This window comes from Cupressus sempervirens, chromosome 7, assembly GCF_028749045.1.
Source record: "Cupressus sempervirens isolate cs-2001-9-10 chromosome 7, ASM2874904v1, whole genome shotgun sequence".
Lineage (NCBI taxonomy): Eukaryota > Viridiplantae > Streptophyta > Pinopsida > Cupressales > Cupressaceae > Cupressus > Cupressus sempervirens.
In genome coordinates this window covers 203,160,843-203,179,725 of record NC_143124.1, presented here as the reverse complement: position 1 = coordinate 203,179,725, position 18,883 = coordinate 203,160,843, and the positions used below count along the sequence as shown (strand labels likewise).

Sequence of the window (18,883 nt, the reverse complement as noted above, 5' to 3'; positions counted from 1 at the left end):
AGTGACACTTTCCCAGTTGCATAGTAGATTTCCTACGTGTCTTTGTTGCCTTTGGGATTAGATGATACTTGTGCCTTGGAACTTTTGAGATAGATTGCTATTAGGATTTCCTTGACCTAGATGTTGGTTATGACTTGTGGATTGATATCCATTTGGGACTTGATACTATCTTCCTAGCGTAGTGGGAGTGGGCCATTTAGGTTCCATGAGGTTAGGTGATGGAGCATTTTTCTTATACCATTGAGATTTGACCATTGGATGCCATTGCTGGATTTACCTATGCAATTGTTCCTTTCCTTTTGATCTTGTATTTATGTTGGATTGTTATATTCTGTTATATTGTACTTGATTTATTAGAGATCTTATACGATGCCATATTTGATTTATAATGTACATTTTTTGAGCTTTTCATACCCTGTGACTTGTACAGTGGATGATTATGCATTCTGGTTATGCCAAGTGGTATATTTTGTAATTGTATATTATTTATTGGGTTTGTACTTGTGAGTATTCCATGATGTAGATATTGGTCATGCGTTAGGTTTGATATTAATAAACTTATACATGTTATTCAATTTCATGGAACCCTTAAGAGATGCAATCTGTTTATGATGGTTGTATGTATGTGAGTTATTGCTTCCATTATATTATCTCTTGTTTTTATTCTTCTTTCAAAAACAAAAATATGTTTGGAAAACTTAGTGAAACTTTAGGTTAATTTCTTTTGTGTTACCTGACGAGGTGTTACATCTGGTATTAGAGCCATGTTTCTACATTGGAAGCTCTAGGTATATTGAAACACACTAGTTGTCAACTAGTTCAACTGAAATGTAACTTAAATATTTTATGTATCTATTGCAACTTGAACACTTTGAACTTTAGAATTAATTTCTTGAAACATAGAAAAAGGCATTACTTGAATAACTCTTGAGTTGAATTTCAGACATGTTTTCTTATGATGTCCTTTATGGTGGTATGCCCATGTTGACCTTGTGGGCATTTTTGTTGTTCTTTCTTGGGTGTTTTCAGTGGAGTCTTATCCTCCTACAGGGGGAAAGGGTCCAATGGGACCACGCAGTGAGTACTAGAGTTCTTATCTTTCTTTGGCTTCCAAGAGACCTAGTTGACTTTTCTTATTATATTATCAGATTCTTTTAGGCCAATTTTATGATTATGTTTTATGATTAGTGGTACTTGGCTACTAGATTTGATTGAATGTTATTTCACACTCAGTTGATATATTTGATGAGCTACTTGATACTCAATTATTTCATGTGTTCATGATTATGTTTTTGATGACGATATACACATGTTCATATAGTGATTTCAGTTATTTCATGATGATAGATAGATGGATGTTTTATATGTAGTTTCTATGGATACTTACCTCATACTTGCATGTGTATGGTGTCCTTGTATGTTTTACTTTATGTTTGACATTTTTGATGTGGTTGAGGGAGGAAGTCGTAGTCACCTACTAGTTGGGATCTACACGATGCAACACTTCCTTCCATTGCCTGTTTAGCTTGGATTATATGTATATGCACATGCTCAAATTTTATACAGATTGTAGGTATTGAGCATCGACTTCCCTAAATTGCCAGGATGAGTGTGCCCTATCGTAGTATCTCAATGGTAAAAGAGGGGAGATAATTCTTGAGTCCAAATCCTAAACTTAAGCCAATTGTCTTATAAAGTAGGACAAGTATTTGAGTTATTTACCCTTCCAAATTCATCAAGTGACATGAATTCATGATTTGACCCTAGAGTTTGAGTATGTACTTCATCTTTTAGTTGAGTTTTCAGATTGTAGTTTGTTGGTCTGTTGTGATTTTCAGTTATAATTAAATCAAATAAAAAGATAATTTAATGAAAATTTTATAAAGAAAAAGTTGACATTTTAATGATGTTTAATTAATTGAGGAATTAATTAAATAAAAGAAATAAGTTTAAAGATTTAATGAAAGTTTTAATTTTAGTGTAATCATATTTATTTAATTTAATAATAATATAATTAGGAGTTTCATTTTTATAATAAACTCTAAATATTATTATTAGTTAAATTAATAATATTTTATAGAAGACATCCTATGATTTAATAAAGAGAGAAAGAAATGGATTTAATCAAGTTATTTTAATTAATTTGCAAAAAGGTTGCACATGAAATTGAAATATAATAAAATAATTAAGAAAAAGGTTTCATGTGATTGCAAAACTGAAACTCTAATTGGAAAAGGCTCTTTATTAAAAAATAGAGCTCATTTCTCCATACACAGGTTTGGAGGAGCCAATTTTTGAGAAGAGGGTTTCAAAAGAAAGGGGATTTGTTTGTGAGTTTTGTGCATTCGATCGGATAGCATCAGATTCAGGTAGGATCTTATTGAGTTTTACACAATAATTTCTCTTTTGAATTGTCTATCTTCTCCATGTCCAAATGGAATTGTTGTCAAACTTTAATTGCGATGAAACCCTTGTGAAATTATTGTTTTTTGTTTCAAAATCACCTGTAAATGAATTGAAGGTTTGAAACCCTTGTTTGGTAAATTTTAGAGAATTCGTAATTGGATTGATTAAAATCGAGATGAAGGTTTAGAAAAGAAAACCTAGAATTATTAAATAATTTCGATTGGTTACCCACATTTCTATATCAGATCTATATGGAAGAATTCTTTGTGTGTGTGTGTGTGTGTGTGTGTGTGTGTATTATCATAGTAATTGGCAATTACTGTGATAATTATAAATATATATATATATACATAATAATAATAGTAAATTAATTTTGAAATTGTTGTATGGAGGGGGGGCTAGAAATTGTTTTGGTTTTCTTTAATTTTTTTAAAATATGTTTTATGTGGGAGGCAGGCCACCACCTCCACCTCTTCTTCCCCCTTCTCCTCTTTACCGATGACCTTTATTGGGGATTGCATGGTAGCCCTGTTGTTGCAACAATAGGCTGCGTGACAACATATTGTCGACCAACGAGCCTTAACCACTTTATTATATACATGTTTAAAAAAAAATCATTTTATCAAATTGAAATATAATAAAAATTTCAAATATAATTTATTTTTATTAAAATTAAATTAATTAAATTAAAAGATATTGTAATATTAAATAGTTAATATTATATTATTAATAATAGTAATTATGATTATTAATAAATTAAAATTATTTATTAATAGTTATTAATTTAATAATTGTTTAATTTTGATAATATGTAATTAAAATATTATATATATATATATATATATATATATATATATATATATATATATATATGGTTTAATTGATGAATTACAAGTTTTGGGAATTGAGTTTTGGTTTAAATGAACGGGGTATAATTGTCTTATTTATTTTTAAATCTAATATTGATGTAATTAAATAATCATTTATTTGTTTTAAGGGGAATTTGTAAACTTTGGTAAATATGAGACTTAAAAAGAAATGAAATCTAGAACCTTGTTTTAATAAAAATCGTATATTTTTAAAACCAAGCAAAATTCTATGAAACTACACCACTATGAGGTATGTTTGATTTTGTGTTGGGTTAAGGGTTGACTTAGAGTGTTGACCAGTTAGGATGTTTACTAGAGGCTTGGGAAGTTTTTTTCTATGATGATGTTATGTATATGATCTTTTCTACCTGACCATTGTGATCTAGTCACATGTTTTCTATGATGAGTGTGATCTATTGTTTGTTAATGCTTTTACATTTGCTTGTATAGAATTGAGGTGAATGACATACTTTTTTTAGTGTATCCTTTTAGCTTCAATTGATTATTCTTTGATGCTTTCCAATTGTTTGTAAAGGATTGAGGCGAATACTATGTTTTATCTTTAGGTGCTTTCCAGTTGCTTGTAAATGATTAAGGTGAATACTATGTTTTATCTATAGGTGCTTTCCAGTTGCTTGTAAAGGACTAAGCTGAAAATTTTGATTTTATGAGTTGTACTTTCATGAGCTTAGGGTAGGTAATCTATGTGTATGTTGGGAAGTGGCATGCAATGGAGGTCAGAGCCCTAAAGAGGCTGCTTGGGTAACCCATTGTAAGTTGTTTTAATAAGTGATAACATTTCATTAAATGATAGTAAAATGAATTAATAAGAGTCATTTTTTTTCTTACCCATGTCTTGAGTGCTAGTATAGGCTAGGATGGGAGTAGAGAGGATGCTTGGTTGTGACCTTGCTTCATTAGTATGCCTTGTCTGTATGAAAGGATATTGGTGTTGCATAAAGACACTAGGGGGCTTGAGTCTAGAGAGGTTGCTAGGGTAACCTTAGAGTTGGCTCATGCGATGACACTTGCCTACTTGCATAGTAGATTTTCTTGTCTTTGTTGCCTATGGGATTAAATGATACTAGTGTCTTGGTACCTTTGAGATAGATTGCTATCAAGATTTCTTTGACCTAGATGTTGGTTATGACTTGTGGATTGATATCTATTTGGGACTTGAGACTACCTCCTCAGTATGGTGGGAGTGGGCCATTTAGGTTCCATGAGGTCAGGTGGTAGTGCATTTTTCTTATACCATTGAGATTCGACCATTGAATGTCATTGCTAGATGTACTTGTGCAGTTCTTTCTTTTTTTATAATCTTGTATTTCTATTGGATGGTTATATTATGTTATATTGTACTTGAATTGTTAGAGATCTTATGAGATGATGTATTTTATTTATGATGTATATTCTTTGAGCTTTTCACACCTTGTGACCTGTACAGTGGATGATTATGCATTCTGGTTATGCCAAGTGGCATCCTTTGTAATTGTATATTATTTATTGGATTCTAACTTGTGATTATTCTATGATGTGGATTTTGGTTATGTGTTAGGTTTGATATTAATAAACTTATACATGTGATTCAACATCATGGATCCCTTAAGAGATGTAATCTATTTATGATGGTTGTATGTATGTGAGTTATTGCTTCTTCTATATTGTATGTTGTTATTATTCTTTAATTTTTTTTTCTTGGAAAACTTAGTGAAACTTTAGGTTAATTTCTTTTGGGTTATGTGCTGGGGTGTTATAGGTCTACTTGGTAGTTTATCACTTGAGAGGTATTGCCTAATGTTACTTTCAGGTGCTTTATGTTTTCTTTCATATTCATGTATCTTGAGCTACAGATAGATGGTTTTGAAGGATTCATTGTGAGAGATTATCTCCTTGAGGTGTATTTTTATTTATGATGACAATAGGAGATGGTAGTGGGCTGATTTATTGAAATGGTAAATTGAGTTGTTTGATCTTCTTTGAGAGGCTTACATCCATGTAGATTCATGATATCATCTCTTGAGGTTGAATAGTTTTGGATGTTGTTGTGGCTTTTCTCTTGGGGTTGTGAAGGAGATCATACTTTACACAACTAACATTTTGAAGTGTTTGTAGAAGGACATGCTACATGCTTATGATTTTTAGGTCCTCTCTTTGGTCTTATTTATCTTCTTGGATGTTTGGGGTTCACATAACATTGTTTTTTGTGATTTTTTGGAGCTATGGTGGTCACTCTTTTGTGGTTTTTTTTTAATCACTTGTACTTCATTATTTTTTGGTGATGACATGGTGGCTCCTTTATCTCTTTTCTTTGTTGGATGTGGAGAACATCGGAGAGTTTTGGAGATTGGATGAGAGAGATGTTTCTTATAGTGCTTTTGCTATAGGATTTGCATATCTTTGTGGATGGTCCTTGGTACTACATCGTTACACTTTCTTTGTGTTGTTATCAGTAGACTCAGTATGCCTTTGATTTTTCAGATTTGACATGTGGCTTTTCTCTTGGGGTTGTGAAGGAGATCATACTTTACACAACTGACATTTAGAAGTGTTTGTAGAAGGACATGCTACATGCTTATGATTTGTAGGTCCTCTCTTTGGTCTTGTTTATCTTCTTGGATGTTTGGGTTCACATAACATTATTTTTTGTGATTTTTTGGAGCTATGGTGGTCACTCTTTTGTGGTCATTTTTTATCGCTTATACTTCAGTATTTTTTGGTGATGACATGGTGGTTCCTTTATCTATTTTCTTTGTTGGATGTGGAGAACATGGGAGAGTTTTGAAGACTGGGTGAGAGAGATATTTCTTATAGTGCTTTTGCTATAGGATTTGCATATCTTTGTGGATGGTCCTTGGTACTACATGGTTACACTTTCTTTGTGTTTTTATTAGTAGACTCAGTATGCCTTTGATTTTTTAGATTTGACATTACCCATACAATGGGAGTTCTTGTATGTGTTTGGTCTTCATTGAATATTTTGCACATAGAGCTTGAGGTTGCAGTTTATGGGTTGATTATGTTGTTGGCATGAGTTTTCATGTGTTGGATACCTTTGAGGTATGAGATATTGGATGGGTTAGCATTTATTGTGGATTCTATTTTAAATCTCATGACTTTATCTGTTAGATTGGACCAATCAATTTGGTTGTTGTTCTAGCTGATATTTTATCTTGTTTTCTGAACGATGACTTCATAGTTGTGTTAGGGTAAGAAGTTGATGCTTTTGATACTTTTGTGTAGCTCATGAGAACAATGGAGTGGTGACATTATTGTGCAACCTTTGTTATCACAATGATCTTATGTTTGTGCTATTGGGCATATGTCTAGTTGGAGCATGAGAGCATGTGCTAAGATTTATATGGTTTCATGGATGGTTTTGATGATATGGTTTCATCACTTTGACTCTTGTAAGTTTTTCATCAAGTGGGAGATTGTTGGGATAAGGTGACTCAACCTTACCATGATTTATTATTTTATTTGTGCTTTCTTGGAAAGTTGCTAAATGAAGTTGGATTTTTCCACAAGAAAATACTTGGAGTAGAAAAACATAAAGCTTATGTTTTTTTGGTGATTTATTCTCTTGTGCTTTGTTTATATGCAAGGATTTTGCATAAGGAAGTTTCTAAATTAATTTGTAGATGCTTTAGAAACAATTTCCTCTTGTACAAAAACTCTATAAGTACAAAGCATTGTTGTAGATAATTAAGAGAAATATGAGAAGTTATTTGAATAGTGTTATGCTACCATATTTTCTCTAGAGTGGAGCAAGATGTAAATCTCAATGTGAAGGCTGAAAATGTATTATAACTTGTTGCTAAATAATACATTAGCTTGATGGTTTGGAGGGTGGGGATTTTACCTGCAATTTTTTCCCCATGTATATCTATGTTCTCTATTTTATCCCATTCTTTTAGTTTCATGATTGTACAATAATAATTCGTATGTCATAATACTAATAACATTTATTTAGATTGGTAAATTGCAATCACTTTCATTTATGGTTTTAATTGTGGAAAATCAACTATGTTTGTTTCCACTTTTATGACATAGTAGTATGCACTTGTATTTTCTTATTAGAATTTGTTCAAAGAACTATTGGATATAGGATGTGCATACTGATCTCAGATGACTTTCTAAGGTCTCATTTCCTTTCACTCCCCTAGGGAAACAACACATATTTACAAACATTGACAACTAAACTATTAAAAAAGATACATATATTATATGTGAATGTTACAATGATATTTTTTTGTGCACTAATTCAATTTATTTATCTTACAATTAATTTGATCTTTTATTTATATCCTCCACAAATAGTAAAAGAAACTAGGTCGACCCCAAGATATCGTAAAGGAGAACATGTGATGCTTTTCTAGTCAATCTCAAAACATGTATACTAAAATAAATAACATGTGAATAATTATAAAGCTCAATAAACCTTCTAATACACAATTCAAAGAAGAAAATAAATACATGATCTTACCTCAAGTAAGAGATTGTGCCTTGTCTGCATCAAATAACAAGAAACACCAAAATGAACAACTTTTATCACCTTGCACTATTAAAGAGAGGTGAATAAAAACATGCAGATCAAGATGCAAACATTATTAATTTTTTTATCATTGAAAATTATTCTTGTAAGGTTCTTTTATAATATTTGATTATTACATGTTAGTGCAAGCATGTAAGCCGCTTCTATATAAATAAAAATAGACCATGTTGGATTAATTGTAGCCTACTAACACTTTGAAAACTAAACAAAAATACATCAAATCATCTCAAATTTGAAAATAATGTATTGTAGACCTTATTTACCATGTCCTCAAATTCTATAGACTATGTCTATCAATTTGGTTGAATGCGAAGCATTTTAGCTTTTCCTCTTAGGATCTTTACTTCGTCTTGGCACACTGTAGTAATTAATCATTGATATCTTTCTTTGTAGAAGTTGTAGAATGAAGCTTTGAATATAACATCTTGTGAGCTCAAAAAACTTAACATTTGAATTGCAAGATTATATCTTTGTAAGAGGAGGAATGTGGATCATATTTCTATGACTTTTCCTAAAAAGATAAGGTGTCAATGCCTTAAAAAAAATTTTGTAGCTTATCATCCTCTAAACTTTTCCTAGACCTTTTTGGAGGAAGAAATTCCTCTAAAATCATGAAAGATGAATTTTTGGCCCAAATTTTTTTGATAGGAAGTAATCGTATAGTTTCCATAGAAACTATAAAAGTTTCAATCGAAACTACTTTTGAAGGTAATTTCAATCAAAAGAAAATTAAACAAAAAAAAAGGGTCCTAAATAGTTTCAATATTAGAAACTATATAGTTTTGATCTAAACTAAGTAAGCACAAAAAATTGGCAAAAAAAAATACAAATAGTTTCTATCAAAACTATCTAAAAACTTTCGATAAAAAGTTAGTTTCTATTGAAACTACAAAACTAGATGGCTTTTACAAAGCCTATAATATTTTCAATTTTTTTCATGGATTCCAGGCTCAATTGCTAGGTTTAGATGGAGCACTAAAGACATGTCATTTTTCATGACACAAGCACTCAAGATGAGCTTTCTAATGAATATGGATTTGATACATTTTGGATTTTTTAAGTATACATTTTTTTGCATTAACTGAATAAAGGTTCGTTGTAAAAAATAAACCTATATATTGAATGCTCATGGAAAAATAGTGACTAAGAGAATATTTTTTTGAAAAATAACTGTGGTCTCCACAATCAAGTCCTCTTTAAACTAAAAAAAGAATTTTGCAAATTGGGTAAATATATAATAAGTTACATGTGTTAAAAGTCATGCATGTCCAAATTAGTATTAGATCAACTTTAAACTCTAATAAAATATGAAATATTAAGGATAAAGACATCAGATCACCTCCACAGTTTTGGTATGGATGTTAACAAACTAAATTCAAAAGAATTATATTGATATCTATTGTAGAAAAAAAGTTATGTGTGTCAAAAACAATGTCATTTAAAAAAAATAAGGTTTTTGATAACATACCAATTTTCATGGGAGAAAAACTAATTCAATCAAATCAATTCAAAAAAAATATTAAAAAAATTATTAAGAATCTACATAGAAATTCCTAAAAGACTCTAACTTACTTCATCTTCAAGTTCCTAACTGTTAAATGGAAACTTGCATCCAAATGTGAAGGTTTTCTTGAGAATTCATAGTTTAGTGTCAGTTTAGGCAAAAAGGTGTAACTCATTATTGTGGGTCAACCCATTATATTGAAATTATATTTTTGTAAATTATTTCAGTAGTGCATACCCACAACTACATTGTACTTAATTAAGAATACTTGACTATCTTTGATACAAAACTTCATCAAAACTTAAATCATCAAAGATGCATTGATACATAGTATGGATATGGATTTTAGAAGATAAGGTACAACTATCTCAACCATGTGCAAGTGACTCAACCATATAGACATCAGAAGATAAGGCACATGCCACATAACTCTAGCATATGATTGAACTTTATAGGATAAGGCACAATAGATACTTACTATATTTCCACAATACTTCATGTCATGGTTGACATCTATGATAACATGTTGGATTACATCAAATCTCCATTAAATTTCAATCACTATCATTGTTCCATGCTCACATAAATTCTATTGATTCCATATCTATATTTTCAATAATTCACCTCCTTGTTATGAAAGCGTAGATCGTGAGTTGACATCAATCAAAACACATGACAATAAGAAGATTGATATGACAAGAATAAACCATATTGCTATCAAAGAATGCAAATAAAATGCATGTGGATACATGATTACAAAGAAAACACCTTGGTTATTAGGCCAAGGTGAGACGTAGGATATAATAAGATCATGACAAGTGCCTTAATCTTAAAATAGAAGATAAAAAATGATAAGTACCCTATGACTACCCTAATTGAACTTAAGTAATAAGATGTGAATGGACTTAATAGTAGAGCTACTTAGGTGATATCCTTATTCATACAAACACTGAACTTATAAATACAATTTCTATAATGGACTTACTAGAATACAAATTAGACTTGTATAAGGGTTTTTTCCAAATAAAATAGTTTCCCAATTTAGAATGAACCCTAAGAAAATCAAGCAAGACCTTACATCAACTAGGATGTGGATTAAAAAATGATGCATTGGCAAGTCTACATTACAGTATTTGAAACTTCAAAGCACACTATTTATCTACACTAAAAAGAATAATCAAAACACACAAACAAAAAAAAGATGTCATGTTTTCCATATAATGTTCATATCACATGCAAAAAGCTCAGGAAATGATACAACTATAAGATTTGAAATAGAACAAGTGACTTTTTCAACACTTTCTTGCATGTTAGGAATTTATTTTGCACATTTAAACATATACAAGAATTGATTTAGTGTCTACTCTAATTTAAGAGCTTATTCAATGCACTACTCTTTCTCATTAATATTTAAAATAGAAGTTTGACAAGATTCAACCTTTTTTTTAATTACTTGATTTTACAGAGTTGCATCATTGCTTGAATCTTGAAACTCTTCCCAAGACTCAAGAACCTAGGTAACCAACTACTCTAAGCATCCTCTGGGTAGATATCATTTAATCCTAAATAATTTAGGGCTCAAGCTTCTTTAGAAAGCTCAAGCGTGTGTAATGTATAATTTTCTACATAAACACATATACCAAAGTAACATTATACTTCCATGGGAGAATACATGATTCCACAACAAACATATTTCAAAAATTTCAACTTCCAATTTTATTTTTTGCCAAAATATATTTGGTTTCCTCCAACAACAAATGTTCATTCAATTCCAAAAATAGAATTTTACAAAACCAAAAGTCTATTTTTTTTTCAAATGCTCCTAATTCACCCAAAATTATACTTTTCCAAATATGCAATTCCAACAAGGTTAAGATAATGAGTCTACTATCAATTCAATCAATTTCAAGGAAGCAATTCAATAAGCATCATGCGATATCCAAGAATCAGTTTGAAAAATGTAGTGTTTTCTTTTCTCAAAGTTGACATCTAGATTGAAAATTTTAAAATTTCAACCAAATAAGTGTCATTTTTGTCAACAAATTGAAAAAATCACATACTTTTGGACTAAAATGAAATGGTGGACAGTTTAGTTTGTTAAATAAGGGGTTGAAGCTAAAAGATTTGTATTTAGGTATGGTAAAAACAACAAAGTTTACAACTACATAAAAATCATAAAGAAAACATACTCTAATCAAAATTGAACCACCTAAGGTTCAAATTGACTCCACTATCCTAGAACTTGACCTTGATCCACTAATAGACCCAACACTAGAAGCTACAAGATCAATTTTCCAAAATATAGACAAAACAAAGTATGAAGATTTTTATTTGTTACTCTTCAGCTTGAGGAAGTCGAATATTATTTTTTCTCCTTTTCTTATTGTAGTTTAGTACCTGGGAGTTATCCTTCTCTTCCTTTGCTCCCTCTTCATCCTTTGACTCAACCTCCCCATCCTCCTTAGGCTCTGTTATTTCCTTCTTCCTATTGACCTTTTTTGCTTCTTGCTCATTGCTCACTATTATCCTTTGCCTCTACTTCTTCCTCCACTAATTCATCTTCTTCCTTATTCTCTTAAGCATTATAAATCTTTGGGCCAGAAAGGACCTATTTTGGAGCTTTGTTTGCACAATAATATAGTTTTTGATTCCATGAGACAAATCATTTTGGTTTATTTGAAAAGTAGATGATTACCTATGTATTCTAACTACATTATACATCAGGAAGTTGAAATATTACGATTTTACTGTCACATTATGCTACCATGGTTTTGTGCATTTTCAACTAAAGATGAATACTGCCTATATCAAAAGATTGGATGAAATCAAATACCTTCATTTGAATTTGCATGAGGGGAAGACCAATTACTTTGAACAATTTCAAAAGTTTTTAAAATTTCAAATATAATTGTTGTTCGATTTTTGATGTATACATTGAAAGATTACTCAAAGACTTCTATAAACAATTTCTGCTTGTACTTCTTTATTTTTCTTCTTAAAATCCTCTTTATCAGATTGCTATTCGTTCTTATATCTCAACTTTGTTCAAGATTAAAAACTTTTTAAAAAACTTTTTCCTCCAATTTTACTTAAAATAAATATTTTGAAACTTTTGAATGTAAATTTAAATCCTCATATAGTAATTAAACACAAGTATTTCATACAGATAAAACATTTTATAATATTATAACTACTGCGACTGATACTTCAAATAGATTACTAATTCTTTTTGCATACACAAATAAAATTATTCAAGAACGACACTTTGATACGTCTGATATATAAGGGCTCGTTTGGCTGCGGGCATAGGAATGGAGAATAGGCATGTAATATTGGGAACAGGAATGGCTATTCCAATAACAGCTATTTTTTGGAATGGGTATAAGCTCATTTTAGAGGCAAAATGGAAATATGTATTTCTATTCCCTATTCCAAGTGATGAACCAAACAGAAAATAAAAATTGTATTCCAATTTTTCTATTCCTATTCCATCAACCAAACGGGCACTAAAGAAATCTAAAATCAAGAATATGGTTTCACAGTTTTCAACATCACAGCACGATTCAGCCTCAGGAGTTAGGTAACCTGAGAAAATTATATGAAATCCATGCCAAGTTCATTCCCATGTCTTCCATTGATCAAACACCTATACGTTTTCACAGAATCAAACATTATAACAGGACTGCAAGGTTATAAAATTCTTGACAAAGAGTTGAAGAATAGTTTTGTGTTTGTTCATCTTGTTTGATTGGGGTTTTAGCCAGATGTTATTATTACCACTGGCCTAGTAGACTTATGCAAAACGTAAACAGAGCCTAAATATCCATGAAAGCATCTTTAAAAACACTTGATAAACATTAAAGAAACTCGAATAAGTTTTCCCATATGAATTGACTACTTGACAACCATGATCTAATTGAACTGCATAATATCATAAAATTCACATTTAATTAATCACATTGTAGTTAAATCATCCACCAAAACAATGTGATCAGCTCATGATCTAATCATTTAAGAATCACCAATACATATAGTCTTATAGATACAATAACTTACACATACATGAATCTATGTATAAATCCAAAAGTACATATATTGAACATTCGGACTAGTGCATTGGTATCCACATGGGATCACCAACCACAAAAATAAAAATAATAACAATGAGCCCATTTGGAACTCCAATATGCCAAAACAGAGCTAAGAGAAAGACACAAACATCTGTAGAGTTACAAAGTTGCTTTCAGCTAATGAGAACTTAACCTGAATTTGGTAGAGCCCCATATACACCCAATTTCCTGGTCTGAGGCAATTCCAGGACACCATTTATTTTGAAAACCCATAACTAAAAGTAAGGGAAAAGGGCAGCTCCCAAACTTCCATGGAGAAATTTCACAATAGTATACACAATTTAAAAGAATGATATATTTTCTTTCTAATCAAGAGGATGTCTCCGCCATCTGCCCAGCAGCCCATTTAGAGTAGGGAGTGGAACGAAACTAGTTCCCCTTGGGACATGCGCACGTACCCAAAACACACACTCTGGGGCAGTCTAGAACCCAAGACCATGAAACAAAACTTACAATTTATACATAACTGAGAGAACACACAACAATGGTCTAATATACAATATAAAGATCTGAGTACTGGCTAGTTCCACTATGGAGGAGGTCCAGCAGGTGGGCATAATCCACAACATCCTCTCAGCAATCCACAACAGCACAGGAACCATAGGCTGTATGAAAAGCAACAAACATCAAAACAGAGATTTTGGTACACAAATCATCAGAAAACCAGATTATAACATATAACTTGAAAAAGGCCCAGTATCAAAATCATGTGATATAATAACGAGGCATACCATGATTCAAAGCAATCAGAAATCCCCCAACAAGGACTTCCACCAGGTCCTGGAGGTCCTGGAGGCCCCCCTGGACCAGGCCCTCCTGGTCCTCCTGGATCCATTTTTCTTATCAATAATCTCACACTTCTTCTTAGCTAGCTTTTCTGGACGTCAAATGTTTCGGATCAAATTCTATGATTCATCAAAGTTTTGCAAAATCAGATGTTTTGAATCAAATTCTATGATTTATCAAAGCAAAATCACAAAGGAGAAGTGAAAATTTAGCAGAACCTTACACTTCCCAAACATAAGTTACAACTCTACCCTACTCCAATTTGCTCAAACTTTATCTTTCAGATTGTTGGTATTTAGGCCCTCTTTGCATTTAAATCTAGTCTCTTTCTTCCTTTATAGGAGACTTTGCAAGAGTATTCATTTTTAGATAAGAGCGGATTCCTTACAGTCAAAACCCAACGTCTCTTCAATCACATGGCACACCTATAGGCTTTAAACCTACCTGTTAAAGCTGATAAGGATTTTGGGTGTCAAGAAAAGGACAGCCATTTGCTGGTCAAGATCAAAGTTTAAACTTTGAAGTTTTTTTTTGCTATCCAACAAATAGAAATACAGTGATAGTTCCCCATTGTTTTAACTTTTATAGCATTCCCATCTGCTAGTGTCCTTAATGTTCATTATTCCTTAAAAAAACATAAAACCAAGTTCACTACTTAGAATGATTTGGACAGGACACCATTTATTTTGATTACCCAAAACTAATAGTAAGAAAACCATTAGCTTTATAAAGGAACTTTGGGTGATGATGGATACATTTACAATTTACAGCTCACCGTGAGGGCCCCCGAAAACTTGAACAAAAGTAGCCATGTGGGAAGCTTCTTTAGCTGAAAAGATAGTAGATTAATGAAAAACTATCAACCAATAAATGTACCCCCTGTTTGGGCCACTGTTTCGATTAAACTATAGTCAAAGTCGAGCTTTTGATAAACATAAAATTAAAGATTTACGAAGTTCCCTCACACTTTGGTCTATACAATAGGAACCTGTTGTCTAGCGTCTTGTTCATGGGTTAGGATACAATTCTTCGATTGGTGAAGGAATGATCTGGTATTTGATGTTAAACATACATAATCAAATTCAACAAATCAAACATTTCAAATGTTCTCCGACTATTCAATTAATCTACACTGATCACCACCAATTATTTATGGGCAATTGAGAAATTTCTAAAGTTTTTAAATTTACTTATCAATTTCATATATTCTAATAATTATTTTTCATCAATATGATTGGTTGATATGGTTTTGTGTTATAGGACCCCTTTTTCCGCAGGCTCGGTCTATAAATCATTTTTTGCGACAAAGTTTTAGAAGATAGATTATTAAGAAAACTAATATTATTATTAAATCTATTACATATTTTTAAAAAATCATCACAAAACTATATATTATATTTATATTAAAATTAATCACTCACACACACACACACACACACACACACACACACAAAATTTTACTACTATTAAGTTAATTTAAGTTTTTAAGCATTACTATATATTATATTTTATCATTATATTTTTAGACAATATAAACAGATTTTTACTATTTTAACTTCTAAAAGAGGGGTAAAAATTTTATTGAATATCAAAGAGAGCTTAACAACACAAGAAACAAAGAGAACTACATAGCTTTATCTTGGTCCACAAGTTGATCCAACATCTGAGATAAATCAAGGGGAAGCATCCTAGGATCAAGAATGTTCCAAGTTGGCCCCTGCTCAGAGGCCCATTTAGCCAGACAATCAGCCACACCATTCCACTCACAAGGGATATGCATAAATGACACATAATCCAGAGAATTGCATAATTGAATGATCTGCTGAATAACTAGAGCCAAATGCCAATCCACATGCACAAGGTTCCTATTATGCAATAAGTTCACAACCACCTGCAAGTCAGTCTCACAGATGATTCTTTTCCAGCCACGTAGACAACACTGTTCCACTGCAACCAAGATAGCCAGGGCTTCCATGAGGTTATTAGTATGGTAACCCTTGTATATAGAAAACATAAACTGGATATCAATAGAACTATCACGCCCAACTCCCCCAATACCAGCCGGACCAAGATTTCCCTGAGAAGAACCATAAATGTTGATTTTAAGAGTGCCCACCTCAGGAGGAGACCAACGTCCCTAACGATTAATTCGCTAAGGGTGTTGCTTAGCTCTATTCCCAGAGTGGGTGTGGGGGATCAAGAGAGAGCAACCCTAAAGAGGAAAGGAGAGGCGAGAGTAAATACCAACATCAATAGGATCCAAACCCCCACCGATGTCACATTTAGCAAGGAGTGTTTCCTGAAGAGAATTAACAATTATCCCCCACAGGTGCCTGATCTCAAATTGCAAATCATGAAAGATCCTTCTATTCCTCTCAAGCCAAACATGCCATAAAATAAGGGAAGGGCTGATAGTCCAAGCAACTTGAAGAAAAGAAGTCTTGGAAGGGGAATGGCCCAAACGGTCCCAGAATTCAGACAAAGAGGACACATGCCAGCACGTGCATTCCCACACACTCCACCAGAGGTGCCAAAAAAGTATTTTTAAAATTGAAATAAAACTATAACAATTTTTTCCCAAACTATCTACTGCCGCTATGTGGCACTTGTTTTAGATTAGCATTCAACTTTTAGATTGGTGAAAGTAGCCTATATAGAGTAGGGATATATTATTTAGATTTCTGTTTTTTATATTAGGATGTGATTCTTGAATTCCTAAAAGTAATAATAACAATTTATGTTTTCAAATTTCTAGATTTGATTGTGTATAGTTTTTTTAACATCAACATTTCAAATCATACTACATGATCCATCATCAGGATGCTAAAGAAAAAAGAACATAAGATAGTAGATTGCAGATCCACCAGACGTTAAAGGAGGGAGGGGGAAGGGATATGGGAGGAGAGAGAAGGTACAACACACCCTATCCCTTCTCTCTCCTCCCCTATCCCTTGTGTTGCACCTTCTCTCTCCTTCACTATCCCTTCCCCCTCCCTCCTTTAAGGTTTAGTGGATCTGCAATCTACTATCTTATGTTCTTTTCTCTCTAGCATCTTGATGATGGATCATGTAGTATGATCTAAAACGTTGATGTTAAAAAAATTGTACACAATCAAATCCAAATTTTTTAAAGCATTAGCATGGATTGTCGAAATCTAATAGATCTCATTAAAAATTTATTTCAAGTGGCGCTGGTTGGATTATAGAGTATTTAAAGTACTTTACATAAATAGAAGGGTTAGTTTTTTTTATAGATATATTTAATAGGTCTTTAGTCTTGAGAGAAGTCTAACAAATCATAGCGTGTGATCTAAAATATTTATGGTCTAAAATATTTATGAAAGAATTGTCACACAATCTACAAGCAACAATGACCAATATTGAAAGGGTACAAAAATGGCTCCCACTTGTGCTTGTGCTCCCACCCATGAGCGATTTCAAATTGTACTGACTAGTTTTTCTCTTGTTGTGGGTTCCTCTTCTGTCGTCGATGCTCCTGTGGGTTCTGTCGTGCTGGTTGTGGAGGGTGCGTTAGGGGTGCTGCGTTTCCCTCTCCTTCATTTATTTTTTCTAGGTCTAGTGTGGTTGCTTCTCTTGTGGTGAAGGCTACTTGTGCTGGGTTTGCCTCAATGGATTCTATTGTGTCTGGGGCCAGGGGGTTGGGGTCTGTTGGTCTTGCTTCTTCTACAGATGTTGCTACTTTTGAGGCGGACCTTCATAGGTCTATCCCTTATGTTGGTCATTCTCTAAGATCTTCAAAGCAATGTGAGGCTACTCCTATGAGTGTGACTAAACCCATTCGGGTTTTGTTAGATTTTGATATAGTTGATGAGATTTTCAAAACTGTAGAGGTTTTCTCCTCCCATGCTGCTATTTTCTGATTTAGGGGTTTTTGGCCCTCCCTTCCTATCCTTCATGATTGGATTGCTAAGTTTTGGAGGCCAATTTTATCAGCAGATATTTAGATTTACCCTATTACAAAGGGCTTTTTCATTGTTAAGTTTGAAATGTTGAAGATAAGAGGACTATCTTGTGTGATTATAACTTCTTTTGGGAGGAATGTTTCCCTCTGATGGCCAAACATTGGCATAAGGATTTTGACCCACTTACAAGATCTTTCAATGAGATCCCTATTTGGGTTAGGCCTCCAAATCTTCCCATGCATCGTTGGTTGGATTTTGTTTTGGAATCTATTGGGGTAGCTCTTGGGGATTTTCAAATTGTGGATACAGTGACCTCTAATGTTCTTCATTTGACATTTGCGCTCATCCTAGTTGAGATGGATGTCTCTAAGGGTCTCCCTGAGAAGATTTGCCTGGGTTCTTTGTGAGGTATCTGGACTCAAATTCTAGATTATGAAGGTCTTCCCTTCCGATGTAGGAAATGTCATATGACTGGCCATGTGGCAACTCGATGTTTTCCTAACAAGGCAAGATCAAAGCAAACGCCTTCTTGGTGGGTTGGTGTTTTTGATAAGCATTACTATGTTACTAAATCTTCTTTTGTTTAGGAGCAAGCTACTGAGGGGTCTCTTGCTTCTGATGGTTTAGGGGATACTACTCCTAATGTTTTGGATCAGCTTGTTTTGGTGGAGGCTCTTGCTTCCTAGACTGTTGGTCTTGCTATCCTGAAT

General features: G+C 32.6%; 1 protein-coding gene across 4 annotated transcripts; it reads right to left on the bottom strand.

The window, feature by feature from the left end:
• Window positions 1-13,377: 13,377 nt before the first annotated feature.
• LOC149546205 (uncharacterized) lies at window positions 13,378-14,630 on the bottom strand. 4 transcript variants are annotated; one of them, XM_089791055.1, is made up of 3 exons: window positions 14,474-14,630; window positions 14,196-14,369; window positions 13,378-14,069 (listed from the first exon to the last, which is right to left on the bottom strand). In XM_089791055.1, the coding sequence occupies exons 2-3, from the start codon at window positions 14,297-14,299 to the stop codon at window positions 13,994-13,996; spliced, it is 180 nt and encodes a 59-aa protein (XP_089647181.1). In that variant the 5' UTR covers window positions 14,300-14,369; window positions 14,474-14,630; the 3' UTR covers window positions 13,378-13,993. The 4 variants fall into 4 exon arrangements, with proteins under 4 accessions (XP_089647181.1, XP_089647183.1, XP_089647184.1 ...); XM_089791057.1 differs by having other exon boundaries at window positions 14,196-14,341; window positions 14,469-14,621; XM_089791058.1 differs by having other exon boundaries at window positions 14,196-14,341; window positions 14,474-14,621.
• Window positions 14,631-18,883: the final 4,253 nt, after the last annotated feature.

Excerpts from the sequence above, each read along its gene's own strand:
- LOC149546205 (XM_089791055.1), bottom strand. The coding sequence starts at position 14,299 with ATGGATCCAGGAGGACCAGGAGGGCCTGGTCCAGGGGGGCCTCCAGGA. Across the intron at positions 14,070-14,195 it reads TCTGATTGCTTTGAATCATG|CCTATGGTTCCTGTGCTGTT; the intron begins GTATGCCTCGTT and ends CTTTTCATACAG.